Source organism: Ochlerotatus camptorhynchus, unplaced genomic scaffold (genome assembly GCF_037179485.1).
Source record: "Ochlerotatus camptorhynchus isolate MF236.1 unplaced genomic scaffold, CSIRO-AGI_Acam_v1.1 ptg000443l, whole genome shotgun sequence".
Lineage (NCBI taxonomy): Eukaryota > Metazoa > Arthropoda > Insecta > Diptera > Culicidae > Ochlerotatus > Ochlerotatus camptorhynchus.
Window position 1 is genome coordinate 1,094,984 of NW_027040929.1, and position 16,089 is coordinate 1,111,072.

At 43.9% G+C, this 16,089-nt stretch overlaps 1 protein-coding gene across 9 annotated transcripts in view; it reads right to left on the reverse strand.

Annotated features, from left to right (window-relative positions):
• Ten-m (teneurin transmembrane protein Ten-m) overlaps positions 1–16,089 on the reverse strand; it is a 409,761-nt gene that overhangs the window by 53,163 nt on the left and 340,509 nt on the right. For 6 of the 9 annotated variants that reach the window (XM_065234804.1, XM_065234802.1, XM_065234803.1 and 3 more), the window contains 3 exons: positions 4,272–4,538; positions 2,738–3,049; positions 159–436 (listed from right to left, as the gene is read on the reverse strand). In XM_065234804.1, the coding sequence (XP_065090876.1) occupies positions 159–436; positions 2,738–3,049; positions 4,272–4,538 (857 nt within the window). Of the gene's footprint in view, positions 1–158; positions 437–1,108; positions 2,714–2,737; positions 3,050–4,271; positions 4,539–16,089 lie in introns of those variants that run through there. The other 3 variants (XM_065234798.1, XM_065234797.1, XM_065234800.1) reach the window with 2 other exon arrangements.

Sequence of the window (16,089 nt, forward strand, 5' to 3'; positions counted from 1 at the left end):
GTCAAAACGACCAAATTAGCATTAAATGATTACCCGTATTGAAGAATTATACAAAGTTTAATAGAAATCGAATTCGAAATTTGATCTATCGCTTTATACTAATTATAAAAAAAAACACCAATCTCGTTCCCAATAAAACTCTCGAAATCGCTACTTACATGTGTGGCCCTCGTCTGCCGGGCGTTGAATCCGCTGAGTACCTCCTTAAAATGGTACTGCGTGTGGGTTGGCAGGGCATTCCGCCGGGCATAGACGCCGATCGAGGCGCCCCGCGGGATCCCGTAGTCGAACTTGACGTACGCCGGTTCCGATTGGTAGAACTGCATGTTCCAGTAGCTGTACGGGGGAATTTCCTTCGACAGCCGCTGGCCGAGGGTGATCTGCGAGAAGGTGGTGCCATCGGGTGGGAAACTTCGTGCTGGGAATGTTCGTGCACCTGTTGTAGTTTTTGGGTTTCATTTTTTTTTGAGCGGGTTGGACACAAACACACAGACAGATACATAGAGGGTAGGGTAGTAGCAGCATCAGCACCGGAGCCAAAATCCACCCGGGGGTTGTGTAGTACAAGTTGTTCGGTTGGTTAGCAGGTGTGAGAAAAGAGAGAGAGAGAGAGAGAAGAGGCGTACAGAAAAGAAAAATAAATGCTAAGTTAGTACACGCATAAGAGCATTTCGGAGTAGCTGGCTTTAATGCCTCGAAAGTGGATGAACGCTGTGTGAATATTAATTAATATGTATTTCTAGGCTAAAAGTTTAGGCGAGTGAAGAAGCAAGTCAGAGCGGCATGCAAAGCATTTTTCCACACACCATCAGGGTGAGTTTTCTCAGCAGGCTATGTACACTTTGATGGAGGGATGACAGAGGAGCAAAGGAGAAAAAAAAAGATGGTGGAACGTGTTAGCTTGCTGCGGTGAAAAGTGTGGAATGTCGAGCTCGGAGATGCGATTTCAGGTTAGCAGCGCGTCAAGTGGATCCTTGGGAATTTTGTTTTTTTTTGTCGATATCATCGCTCTCACTTGGTGGATGTCACCAGCTCTTTATATGTACACTTGGTCGTCTTCGTCGTTGCTGAGGATGACTTTCAACTTTGTTTTCTGTACAAGTCTCACCTTCTAGGATAAGAATCGGCACTTCCGGGCATTGCAGTGGCATTCCAAATTCGGTTGTCGTAGACGCGGCTGTTGACGAAGGCTCGTCTTCGGTGACACTGCTGCTGCTGCTGCTACTATCATCGGTGGGCTCAATTTCGCTTTCAACCGTTGTTCTTGTTGTTGATATCGTCGTTGTTATGCTATCAAGGTCTGCTGCTTCCGAGCTTGATACCACATCCTCGGTGGAAACGCTTTCATCTTCGATCACACTTACCACGTGATACTTTTCAAACAGTGACGAATTTGGGCATTTGATAGGACACGGTGGAGCTGGTGGTGGTTCAAGGGGACATGAATGGTGAGTATTCTCCGCTTTTTCTTCCGATTCTTCAGATTTTGCTTTCGGAACATTTTCCGAAGGTGTTGGAATCGATACTTGTAGGACATATACGGAATGTTGCACGGTTCCAGTTCCGTGATCCGTTGCTATGGATATGTTAACGAGTAGACGTGGAAAAGAAGCACCTTCTTTGCTCTCTTCACTAGTTGCATTAGCTTCCTGAACCATGTAAATTGGAACCTGTGGAGTCACAGTAACTGGGATGGCTTCCACTATGTTTCGATACGTTGGTTGTTGATCTATCTCATTAGCAGGAGGAAGGGTGTGAATTTCCACCTTTTCCTCGTCTCCGGCGTTTTTTTCCTGGATGTTTTTGTAGTAAAGCTTGCTTCTTGATTTTCTCATCTCTTCACCACTAATGGGTCCATCTTCAAGGCTGATGAGCTCGACGTCCACCGCATCGTCCATCGCACCCAAATGTTCGTAGTGAGCTGAAGGATCATCATTTGGCAATTTTTCTTCCTCAACGTAACCAAGCTTGATGCTGTCGTCTATCGGAATATTGTCCATAGGGGACGGTGCGTCCTCATCTTCTGCTTGCTCTCCTGAGTTCATACTTAATTCCACATCAAATGAATTATTTGTGATTAAATCAGGATCACTGTTAGTTGTAACATATGTTATGTCATTATCATTAGTGGTAAAAATTTCACCATCCCTTTCTCGGCTCTCGGAACCGTTGTCGTAATCAGATGAGATGCTCGTCGAGGCAGTTGATTGGAAATTCTGCTCCTCCTTCTCGCCATAGTTGACGTCGACGACGTAGTCACCGTCGACGTCGTTGTAAGCAGTTGGCTGTTGCTCGTTTGACTCCGGTGGCACACCGGAAGCGGAAGATAACGGTAATGATTGTGATTGTGATAGAACGGAAGGTGGATAGGAAGTCAAAGTTGTAGGAACAAACAAAGCGGAAACAATAGGAACATCGTGCTCTGAGGTGTGGGGGAGAGAAGTGGATCTTGCTGTTTCATCACCATCACCACCACCACCGTCGCCGTAGTCAGTGGTGACGATGGGTGAACTAGCACCATTATCCGTAAAACCATCACCGGTACTGGTAGTAGTAATAGTAGTAGAAATTACGCTAGTGCCATGCAAAACTAAATTATCAAAATTATCAGCACGCCTGTCGGCAGTCATTTGCGGTTGTGACATCTTGGCGTCAATCCCGCCATCATCAAGGTTAGAAACACTTCTACGTGATCTACTGTGGAAACTAGGGTTATTGCTGTTGTTGATTACTGTACCTCCGTTATTGTTGTTGCTGTTTGCATTGCTATTGCTATTGCTATTGCTGTTGGCCGACGCGGTTGACACCGCTGACGCAGATGCGGATGCGGTAGCGGAACTATGCGAGGGCGAATCAGCCGCACTGCCCCCGCTACTACTTCCGCTGCCGGACGGTTTGGGCCGTCCGGGAACCGTTCCGGTGCTAACAGGACCCGCTGCCCGGTTCACGTCCGCTATCGTACTTTTGGCTGCAGAGATTTCTGCCTTTTCATCGACTAGAACTGTACAGGGATTGGTGGTTGGATATGATATACTTAATACGTTAGATGCTGCGAATGATAATAGAATTGAGATTAATTAGGTTGCTTTCCTGCGGCTCGAGTAGGAGATAGCTGCGAGCAAAGATAGAGAGATGCCGTGCTGCATATGGAACCGATAGTATCACGGATAGTAGACGGCACCGCGGTGGATTCAGAGCACAAAACCGCACAAGTGCGAAAACCACGCACCACACACAGCAGGCTGTGTGGTTGTGTTATGTGCCGCGGTGTAAGTGTCTGACAGTGATTGATGGATCTGCGTTGGATTCTGCCGGGAAATGCGATGACATTTGTTACATCGATGATAAGGATATTCCTCCTTTTTTCGTTCACTGATATTCGGTAAATAGCGAACAGGGGGAAAAAAAATTGGCACACGATAGATGGCCTCATTTCAATGGGATTAATCTACGAGCCATGGTCTTTAATTTTGGCTTAAAGCCGGATTGGAACGGCCCCTCGAACCGAACCATATGGGAGTAATGAGTCGTTAAATAGAATAAATCCTTGCCTTTGCGTTCCCCTACGCTTTCACTCGGGTTTTAATGGTCACTTGAAATTGGAAGCTTCTAATTTCTAGCACGGTAGCGCATTCGGTGCGAGTTTCCATTTACCATAAAGCAAATTGAGTGATTAAAAATCACCGAAAATTGCTCCCCTCAGATTACGGTTGACGCCCAAATGTTGCTGCAAGGGCAGACACAACGACGTCAACGTCGGCGAGGGCCTTTTAATGACATGATATAGAATTTCGAACGTATTCTGTGGACAAAATTGTGCCAGCAGCGGAAGCCAGAACACGCGGTCACTTACAAAAACGAAGAGGCACGAATGAAGAGAGAAAGACCGATGTGTGCAAAATTAGCTTTTGTCCGCTTGTTTCGGATCTACCGGAATCCCCTCCCATTCCTGTCCTGGTCCTGTTGGGTTTCCCTTGCATGACAACGACCATCGTCATTCGGACAGCGGGGTTATCAAAAAGTTAATGGCATACAGCAGCGAGCGTTTGGACTGCTGGTCCTAGTAGGCCACGCGCATTCGATTCTCCGCTGTAGCGTTGGTAACCACCTCAGCACAGTTGGCTTTGGTCAAAGATTTTTACGAGTATGCGTTGTATTTATGATGCAGTTATTTCGTAACAAAAAAATAAGCCTATCCCAGGCCTATCGGTGCTCACGGTGCGGCATCTCTGTAATTATGCTATTAAATTTGAATAAAGGCTAATAATTACCTGTTAATAATAATGTTATAACAAGTATAACACATAATAATACAACTAGTATAGCCGTACACTTCCATGTACATTTGGTGAAGGTGAAGCCTTTGCGAAAGTTCATCGGCGCGGAGTAGTGGTGCGACGGGGGACCACACATGGCGCTCCGGGGTGGCAGTACCGGACCCATGCAGTTGCGGTCGTAGCTCTTGAGCGTGTCCTTCGTCGGGGATGAACAGGCCGAGCCCGTTTTGTAGTCTATCGGTGATCCTTTGTTATTAATTGCTGCAATTAGGAACGAAAAGAGAGAAGGTAAATTTCGGGGATGAGTTAACATAATCTTTACGCGCGCGAGAGAGACAGAGAGTAGGCAGAGAATGGAGGAAATTTCAAAATTTAAAAGCTACATTAGCCTTGCGAAGACTATAATTTGGAATTCCATCGCAATTTAGTAAATTGAATGAATACGTAATGATACCCTTGGCGAGCAGAGCGTTGTTTTTCTCTGCGTTTACCACGAAATAGCAACTTGTTTCTGCCGTCGATGCTTAGGAGGCGGGAAAATCAATTAACATAAATATCAATCGTTTGAGTTCAAAACATCAAAAACAACATCTTTATCAAAATTTATTTTCTCACACGTGGTTCGCTGCTGGTTGGGTCGATTTGCAAAATAAACACATTAAGCGCCATTTGGATCAACAGATCTTTAGCTTTAATGTGTGTGACACGTGCTTGAGCTAAATCCTGGCACGCGCAGGCTCTTTGTCTCCCACCCTTGTGCTTGTAGTGCTTGTATTGACGCAATGACGATGCTTGTTTTTTCTTTCTACTGTTTTGTGGTGGCACACTGTTTGCAGGGAACATCCAAGGAGGCTTGTTTTTTGAAGTTTCGACAGCTTCGATATTGATCATCTTCCAGAGAGATTACATCCAGGCAGGCTTGCATGTACATTAAACTTTAATCGCAAAGCGAAGCCTACTTAATATTCATTACAGCTTTCTGCGATGCGCTGCTTGTTCTCACAGTTGCCTTTAGGTTAAATGCCAGAGGAATTTAGATCCACTTGTCTGTGTTCATTACTACTTAGTGCGATGTTTGTTTACTCCAAGATTGCAGCCCGGCGATAATGTGTACAATTAAAGAAACGATTATTAATATTCTATTTGTGGAAGGTTATAACACTTAAGCTTTAGTGTTTGGTCGTTTCGGGGCGGCGGCCATTTTTCGGAACAAAACAACGCCGAAACTGAGACGGCGAAATGACAACGAAAATGAGAGCGATCGTTAAATGGTTGTTTTAAAGCCGATGTCGTTGGCCGGAGAGCTCCTTAATTTTGCAATTATCTCATAATGGGTTCTCTCGGCAGCGTGGTGGTGTCCGCTCGGTGTTGGCTTGGGGTAGGTATATTGGAGGTGTGCAAAGGTGTTGAAATGGTTTAACGAACGTGGTGGGCGGAGATGCCATAATAGTAATGTGTTTGCTTGTCATATAGATCAGGACAACGACTAGGGGTGGTCCCATGGCCGGGGTGTAAATGCTGTTCCACCAAGACGTCAAAGGGGTATAATTAATAAGTCTCTTGACCGACAGAGGGAGACAAACATGGCACTGTGCTGTTCCGCCGTTGTCACTCGAACCGGTGGGGACATCTATCTTGTTCCGAAAGGTATGACAACGGCAGCCGAGTGTTGTGCAGCATCCGGCTGTGTAGAACATCTGTTTCGATTGTTGTGTCAAAGAGTAGGGCACATCGTTTAATCAAATTTATGGCAAGCAATTGATATAAAATACCTCCAACAGCGGTGACAGCTTTACGATATGGTAAAAGCTACACAAACAAGCACGGAATTAAACCATATAATTACAAAGCAGTTCTTGCTGAGTGACACCAAGAAATATGGCGTCGTCTGCACGTCGCGGCTTACCACATCAAGGCGTGCTGCGCTCGATGTTTCAGAATATTTCGGGGGTAAGCTCACACAATACCGGAACAAGCTCAGAACCTTTCAATCCACGCCAAGAGCATCGACTCAATGCGAGACCCCGAGGATGAATGTGCCACGCGAATAAAGAATGTTGGCAAATTTATTACCCGTTGGCAAACTCCGGGAAATCGACATCGGTGGCGCTTCCGACGCAGGCAATCGAGAAAAACGAGGCAGCAGGAAACAGGAAGGCACGAGAAAAACGTTACAAATTTATTACCCCCACCCCTGCAGACGGTGACGGTCCTGGTCTGGCTTTCCCTCAAACATTCAGAACTTGTGTTGGTTTTGCTGTTGTTGTTGTTGTTGTTGTTGTGAAAACACTCAACAGATGTCAGCACCGCAACCGACTTGGACTGCGATGGAATTGTTCCATCCGTCTCGTAACCTCTGTAGAACTGACTGAAATCACGCACGGGACTCCCACCCACGGGTATTAGGGTGTGACGCCATCTACCCGACTCGACTGGGAGAAAGAAAAAAAAAATCATTTTCTTGATTTGATTTTTCCTCATTCTTCAAACATTCTGCTTAGTCCGCTCTTGCTGCTAGTCGTAGGATAATCAAGATAAGAATTCCAATATGCAGCACCGTTTTTGCTTTTCTTTCTTATTTGCCAGAAACTGTGATTGCGCCGTGCTGATAAGCGGTGAAGATCGACCCGCGTGATGCATAAAAAAAGGATATTGAGAAGGAAGAAACCATCGTCGTCGTCGTCGTCGTTTTCCTCGTCTCTGGATGCTAAGCCGGAATTGATTTGTGCTGGGTACTGACAGCAGTACGAAAAAGAAAACAGCAAAGGTCATCAAAGTAGGTGGAGCGACGCCATCTTTGTGTACATTCCGGGCTCTGAATTTCATGGCCTACTAAAAGCGAATTCAGTGCCGGAAGCAGAGCATTCGAAGTGATCGATTGGGTGCGCGTGCGGATGCCTACCATCGGGCTTAATTAGACTGTGGCACCCAGAAGGAATCACTTATACGTGGCCCCCAAAGACGGGGTCGTAAAGAAAATCTACACTTCAATTTTCCTAATTGCGTGCGGTGGGGAGACCACCAGCTGGCATCGTAAAAAGGATAAATACTCCCGGGGCCAACCACCGAAATCGAACACACAAACGAAGAAGAAGCATTTAAATTAATTCAAATTATCAATAGACACGGAATATTTGCATTACCCTTGCTGCGAATCGGTAGGCAAGGGGCTTAAGGTGAGAAAATTGATATCCTAGTAAGCGCCCCCTGTAAATAGGCACCGTTTTTCTGGGAGTTTGCGTTGAAATTGAGTGTCAAACGGATCGAGTCCGTGTTGCCAGCGACACTGATTTATCGATTAGATTGTAGTTGATTCAAACAAACAAAGCCCCCAGTCATTAGCGATAACTTTTTCCTTTGGGAAAAAGGGGTATTCGTTGAATGCCTTTTGACACGAAATTTTCTTCTCTTTTACCCCAGGAAAGTTTACTTTGATGAATGGAAAATTAATTAAAATTAGCTCTCGTCTCGGCAGATCATCATGCTTGCCGTTGGGAAGTCTGCCTTCAAACACATCCGAAAATTGACTTTGTGTTTCTCCAGGGTCGATACCTTCTCCCATCCAGTTCGGACGGTATTGTTGTTTTTCAATTATGAATTCAAAATATCATGTAATCAATCTCACTTGACTCCTTCGGGGCACCTAGAACTGCCTTTCCCGAGGCCAGCAGCTCGGTTCTCGTTTTAAACTGCCACTTTCGAAGAGTCATGCTATTTAATGTGTCTTAATTGAAAATTTCTTGTGGCTCATCCTTCATTAGCAGAGCACAGCTCACGAACAACAAACCAACCATCGGAGTGTATCAAATTTTCACTTAACTTTTTGATGCTTAACCACATCAGACACATTCTGATTCACTCGCTCGCTTGCTGTACTGTTTACCTACATGGGAATTGGTCCTAATTATAGCCAGGAAAGGTCCCCTTTCTTCCGATACACTATTGTCTTTTATCTTAGTAGGCGGCGGTTGTTGTGGGTGCCATATTGGGACATAGTTGCACCGGAGCGGGTTGCTCGACTTTATCGTCTGATTTGCTACTAATTAATCATACTTTAATGTTTATCCAGCACTTGGGATCGGGGACGTCTTTTGTTTGACGACGTCGTCGTCATCGTCTGGAATGAAGTTCTCTTTCTATGTTGCCTGCAGTGCTGCGAAGGGTGGCATGGAGGATAATAATGATGGTCTGGTACGCTTCCGATAAGGATCTGCCTTTCTAGGATTTGAAAGCGGCCGCACTCTAACAATTCATTACTGCTGCCCTGCCGTTTTGGGTTAGGGTGGATACAGGGGCCTTTTTCTCGGAACACTGACAGCTCAGTAGGCCTTTGGCTTCGGTTTGGCTATAAATCCCACGTGGCTACTTGGATCGGGCCGGGTGACCAGCTACCGAAATTATGTCTACACAAAGGGGACTAACCCTTTTTTGCTTCTCAAAGATTGCCAAAAAAAAAAGGAAAACAGCCTTGTTATTGTTAGTTTGAATTTAATTTGCCTACACGCACCGCACAGACACATGTGCGTGGTCGAGCGGAAGGATGCCATTTATCACTCGGTTTCCATACGTGGCAAGGGTTGAAACAGCGAAAGGATTTCTCGGCTCGCAAAATATCAATTAATTTTGTTTTGGATGCATTTTAAATGGAAACTGATCCAGCAGTGGCTTGGACGAGCAAGTGTGGTGCACGTGTCACGCGTGGTATGAATTAATTTCGGATAGATTTAATCCGCTAATAGATGAAAACGAGCGTGTGGGAGACGGGTAGGTGCTGGTGTTTGGGAAAGTTGGAAACTTTTTCGTCGGAAAAAATGTCTTTCGGATTTTTGAACATTGGTCTAACCAAATTGACATCGATAGCTGAATAACAGCTTAAGCAGGCAAAAATTGGCTTATGCAAATGTTTGATGGGTAAGAAATAAGACAAGGCCAGGTGAAAAATTACTGCGATTGATTAAGGAAAATAACAGTTCTTACAGGGTGTCTACTCATTTTGCTAAATAAAATTCCCTAAGTTTTTTTTCCAGGTTTTTGAAGATTTTTTTAATAAACTTTGAGAAAATATACTATTTTGGGTTTTTACTTATTGTGCATGCAACTGAAAGCTGATGCGACATTTCTGCTGGTAAAATTTGAATTTCCTATGTCCCAGTGAAGATTTTGAAGCTGGAAGTCTCAAGACAGACACACGGATTTCAGTTTAGTGGAGGCGTGATAGTAACATAAATATCATAGACAGTTAAAACAACAGATTTGGTCTAACATTTGTTTATCAAACTTAAAGACATATACATTAAATTATTAGCAAAATTGTTTCATTGATGTGAGCATAGTTCTTTTCATTCTAGGTTCTAGACCAAAAACAAAATAAGAAAAATACATTTATCAAAACACTCATATACAGACTAAATATTACATTGTACACAAATTGAATAAATACTGTTGAAATGAATTATAAATTATTTATTACTGAATTTTGAATACTTTAATTTTCAATTGAATTTTGAATTCTTTTTCGGGTATTATTTACAACCAAGGAATCAAAAATAGTTTAAAATGTTAAAATGACAAGCGATCAATGAGCCGAATGATAACTTTTTCATGACAAACTGCCTTTGCTATATAGCTCGCTCGGGCCGGTAGAAGGAAACGACCAAATTGTTGACAAGCTGCTTCATGAAGGTACGCCGAAAATGAAACACGTGTGCTAAAGGGGATTTTTTGTTATGTCTTTTCTCGATTCCGATCAAGCTATTGCAGCAAAGCATGCAAGCAATATATCACCATCCTTTTTCCAAACCCGATCGAGCTATATTACAGAGAGAGTTTATCGTGGTAGTAGTAGCAAGCGCTTTGTCTCAAAATCAAAAGATCTACTAATGTATTATATTTTTCCCCGTGATAATTATTTGTCGTAGTAAAATTTTACGTGGACAAGTTTCGAAATAGAGGACTTATCAAATTTATCAATCGCGTTAGAAATCAAATTATGATTTCAGTTTGATGTTGATATAAAAATTTGATTTCGATTTGCTATTATTTAGATGCTGGACTTTGCTCACGATATGGCGCTTCATTTAGGTCCTTTTTTCGAACTGTGTAGCTTTCAGTGATGAATTTCGACTTTAAGTACGATGAAAACAAGCTTCGAACCTAATAAGCATTGATGGAATGCTACGCATCCTGATTCCATCTTTTCTGAGCTAATCCCCTACACGGCCCTTCTCACTTGGTATCCTCATCCGTCCCGGCGCTAATTCAATAAACGACCACCTTTTGTGGCCAGAGTACGCCCAAGTGTCAAACCACCATGGTCGTCGCAGCCACTGCCATTGCTGTTGTGCCAAGAACTCCATCTCCAGGGGAACCACAATCATCCCCAGCTCGGCAAAGTCGTTCTCTTCTACCCGTGATGATAAATACGACCATCACATAGGCTCAACGCTAACCAGCTTGGACTAGTCCCAGCCAGGAATCCCATATGCACCGCCGCACATCGGAGTGACGCTAACGAAAGGAGACAAAACTCCTCACTGTCCGGAAAATCCTGGAATATGTTTTGTCAACAGCCACCAACTGCACTTTGCAACGACCGTACGACTGATGTACCGACTGCTGCCGAGTGCCGCAGTGGATTGCGACAGTCTTACAGTTTTCCACACCACTAACGAACGACGTCGAAAAACGAGGGACCAGCAGCAACCGGATTTGACGGCGAGATCCAGAGATAAGCAACTCAACTGCTGCTCTGCTGCCATACCTAGGATAACCGGATGCTGCTCCGTGATCCTGCACGCTCCTTTCTGGTTATTGTTTTGGACTTTTTTTTTCCCCGTGTGTGTGTATAGTGGCGGCAGGGTTGTAATCAATCGGTGCATCACCGGCTCCGCAGGATTCGGGTAATTGAATCCGCCAGTGCGCTAAGCACGAGCGACACACGCTATCGGTTTCATCTATGAGAGGCATAATTTACATTGATCAAAGTAACCCCTGGCTCAGGCGGTATCCTCAAGAGAGCGCTGCTCGTGGTCGACAAAATCACACAATCACGTCAGCCATGCCGGAGATGCAACATATGACGATGATGCAACTCACCCCCTAAAAATGCAGCAGCATTAGCAGTACTGGGAGGACACGTTTTCCGTGGCAGAGCCGAGATGTGAGCGAGTGTGTTTGCATTTTATGTTTTCGTACGTTGGTGAATGTTGACTACACAGGACTCCGATGCGCGCCTTGGTTCGGCTTTGTTTGTTCCAGAAAAACTTACTGGGAGGTGGAGGAATGAGGAGGAGCAACGGATGGAAAACGACCCCAAAATCCAATCATCATCATCATCAGCAGCGTCAGTACAAAAACAGTGGTGGCACAAACAGCAATAGGATCAACGTTTGCCCGTAAAGGGACGACCCGCTCGTCGTCGCCGGCTTGTGAGCTGAATTCTAAATTGAATTTTATTGTTGTTTTGGAAAATCTATTAAAATGGTGTGAAATTAATAATAAATTATATTAGATTTTATAGATTTATTCTCGACCCTAAGGGTTTTTCCCCTCGATTGCATTCAGAGTAGAGAACCTACGGTGGAGCTGGGTGCAATGGGGATGCGAGCCGTCAACGCCATGCATGCAGAAGGCTTCCCACCTCCGATTGCATACAAAAGGATTTAGGAAGCTACTTTCGAGCGAATGGGAGAAGGATTTTTAAGATTCTGGCCACTTGAAGCAAGCAGAGTAGTAGTGTGAGCGTGGATGAAGGGGACAACATTGCACTTCAAAAGATGGAAACCCTATTTAAATGCTTCAAAATGTTTTGATCCGGTAGGCAGTGAAGAGATGACATCAGTAAAAGATCTCGGAAAACAATAACAATCATTCAAGGTGTATTTCAGAAAAGTTGACCAGATTTTGTCGTATACAACGCAAGAACATGAGAAAGGGCAGGTTCACATGGGTATTTTTTTAGTATGCCACTTGATCAAGGGAAATTGAAAACGATGGTGTGAAAGTTTCCTTTCTTTGCGTTGTTGAAGGGAGGATTGAAGACAAATTATTGCACCAGGGATGAAGGAGCAATTTTCGAACGCTTTGGAGGAATGATTCGTATTTAGTGGCCTTCTTTTTCCATTCTTCAAGTTGTTACAATGGAAAAGGTGAAAGCTGCAGGTGTTCGATTTCCACCGTATTCGAGCGAGATGCTTCGTGGAAAGGTTATAAGGGAGCATCCATTAAGTACGTCACGGGAGTTAACAAGCAATGCATTAGGTATAAGAAAAGCATGACGAAAAGGAGAAGTGGGGTAGATTTTCCCTAAATCTCGCGTGACGTCCTTAATGCATGATCCACAAGTTACAAGAACAGCTCGCTTGATAGCGCAATTCATTTCTGTTTTGTCAAAGGAAATAATTTTAATTTTCAATTTTGCTATACAAACATTGCTGTCAATATCTGCTACAATGTATTAACCAATCACGTGTTGATCCTGGAGCACCATGCTCAAAGCCCTAACAGGAATTTACACCACCCATCGGCACATTCCGTCGGGCTGTAAACTCGAAATCTCCTGTCAACCTCTCTGTCAGGCAGACGTCAAACGGCAAAATAAGCCATCAAAGGTTCCCCCGATTTACGACTCCAGCGTGCCTCGAAAAGAAAAACCGGCTGTCACTCATCGAAAATATTATTTCTAAATAATTTCACCGCGTTCGCCGCTTTATCGTGCGCCATAAATTATGTACCAAATCCTTTCCTAATCAATGGAAGGCACTAAATTGCAGCCCTGTTCCTCATCCTAGCAGGCCAGGCCGCAAGGAGTCGACGGTGATGACGACAAACGGCCACGAAAGGAAAATTACGATGTCTTTAGCTTGAGCGGCACCAACTGCTGCTCCGCTCTCGTAAATGTTTTGTGAGTGTTTGAACGACAGCTAGCGCTCGCTCGTTTGTGACTCACTCCCCGAACCGTAGCAGGCGATTAAGCAACAGCGAACGGAAAACTGATTATGTTAAAGAAAAGTTTGCCATTATTTACTTTCAACCCACCCTGGCTGTTCCTCGTCGTACTAAGGAGACTCCGTTTCCCAATTATGGGTGAAGAGATTTCCACAGTTTAATGTGAAATTGAATCGCGCTCTCTCTCTGTTATTTTGTCACACTGCTTCCGCTTTGTTATCAGGATGACGGAATCCGTGTTTTCGTACCGATAGTTTCACACGATACTGCTTCTGACAGCTTGATATAGCTGTCAGCCACCTTGCTCTAGCTATGCAATCCGTAGTGGTGACAGATCGATTACTCCAACAGAAAAATCGATCCACTAGTAATAGGAAACAACTCATTGAGGTAAATCCTAATTCCGCACGTCATCAGATTTATTTACATTCTATTAAACTTTTACTGGACTTCGGGTTAAAACATTCAGCCACAAAAATAATTCAATGTCACGTGGCTTTTTAAACTTTCACAGCAACTTCCCGTGCTCTCATTTTTCCTGCTTCTCCGGAAGACGGTCCTTAAGTTGAAAGTTGCATGACCGGGAGGGAAGAAGAATAAATAAAAAATATAAATGAATTTTAAATACATCATCACCATGAAGCAGCAGCAACGCACAAGCATACCCAAGCAGGCCCATGTTCCAAAAACAACAGAGGCCTACTGCGATCCTGCGAAGCCGAACCAGTCCCTGGAGCAGTTCGTTCTGCATTCAACATACACATAGCATGAAAAGTAAACATGAAAAAAATGAAAAATGTTCGACCCAAAACAAGAACTAAACAAGCCCACCTAAGTCAACGAACTGCATCTACAACCGCCCCCGTCTACCTGCCGCTGTTTGAGTGTATTAAGTTAAAGCTTTTCCCAATTTAAAGACTACTTAGTATTCAAAATCATCACCACCAACCTCGGAAAGTGTAGTCCAAACAGCAACAAGGACTCAATTCCGCACTTCTCGAACGAATCCCGGAAAGATCCCCGCAAATTCACTTTCGAAAGTCATTACACATTATCGCCAACCAGGGTTGCCGAGTGAACCCTCATAAGCCTTCTTCAAACAGTGAGATGCGTGTTGCCACCCAGAACATCACACCAAAAGTCTTCACGCTTACCCGCCCACTATAGCTACTGCGCTGGCTGTTGAAGTATTTAGGACACAACTTGACACAACGCCCCCCGCAGTCAACTGCTTTTAGGACTTTCGTTTGGTGTATGTACAAGAATTTAATTTTCTTTTAAAACAAACAACAAACGACCGAAACCAACCCCACTTTCGTTAGGACCCTTCGCCCCACCACTTTGGAAATCACCCTTGCGGCAGAGTGTGGAGCATGGTGGCTTTCCGTTGGCGTGTAGCGAGTAAGTCTACAACACACTTTTCACAACTCGTTTTCGTCCTTATCGTAGTTGGCGATGTGTAGACCCCCTCCCCCTCCCCAAGGAACGGGATGCGGTGCCATCAAAAACGTCGACGACGACGATGACGATGATGGAAAATTATGTACGGCGCCTACTGTGCTTCGCCACACGGTACCCTTTCTTTGTGAGTACTTTCTGTCGAAAAACAAGCCAGCCCGGCCTACTACCTATTTCGAGCCTTGAAGTGACTTGGCTGGATGGCTTAATTTTTAGAGAATTTTTTTTCCCGCTCCTCGCCGGCAGAAGTTGGCTTCTAGCTTGGCGTGGTTTATTAATTTTCTGGCGAAATATTTTGGGCCGTTTATGGTGTGAAAATTGCTTTATTTGTCCTACAAGTTGGATTCCGTGAAGTGGTGTGCTCTACGGACGAAATGTCGCAACGATTTGACGTGCTCTGTTCGTTAGTGGTTTCCTCGAATTCATTCCACTGTGATGCTATGTTGCTTTCTAATTGAAACTTTTTCGCTTCGTGATGGATTGGCAGTTGCGATCAAAGAATAGAAAATGTTTCGTGTAAATTGATTGTCAAGTTGGGGTTTTTTTTTGCACAATGCGTGTACGTATTGTGATTCAAGTTGAGAGACATTTTTATTCGCAATTATTTTGGTGCTGATATTTATACATTTTATTCCTAGGACTACCATCACTTAGCTAAAGAAAGACATTCGGATCGCAAGAATACAAAAATAGCGTGTTCTGGTTTACACCCATTTTAGCAGTAAATGCTACATTTGGACCATTTTCGTTTGAACAAAAATGACTATTAATTACTACATAACAAATTTCGATAATTCTGCATTCTACCAATATGCCAAATGAAGAAATTAATCATAGGCAAAATATGTCCTATGACTAACTGATAACAACACCTTCACAGTGTATGATTCCTATTTAAGGGCTTTCTGTAATAGGCTCTCGAAAAACTGTTTTCTAAGGGCCAATTCTTCGTGTATGGATAGAGCAATAAAATTTATCGGCGCCGGTGGTGTAGTGGTATGCATGATTGACTCTTACCCCAAAGGGTCTGGGTTCAATCCCAATTGGCACCGCCGGGATTTTCTGAGGCATAAACCCTTCGGAAAGGAAGTAAAGGCGTTCGTCCCTGGTCCATGAGTTGATGGGTCGATAGGTAGGGTCCAGCTGTGGGGGCTGTCTTCATGGCGTCGGTAGTTTTTGTTCTCAGTACGGAAAATAAGATCGACGGAAAACAAATCAAGGAAAAAAAAAATCAAATTTGGCACGAGATTTCTGGTTAATAGAAGTTAATCGTACTTTATGAGAGTATTATAAATAGATTGGGGATCTTGCTTGTGAACTAATTTTGATGTGCTGTGAACCTAACATCCTTTTATCTCACTCCTTCAAAGTTCCCTGAATTTCTTCAAGAATTTCTGAAGTTGTTAAA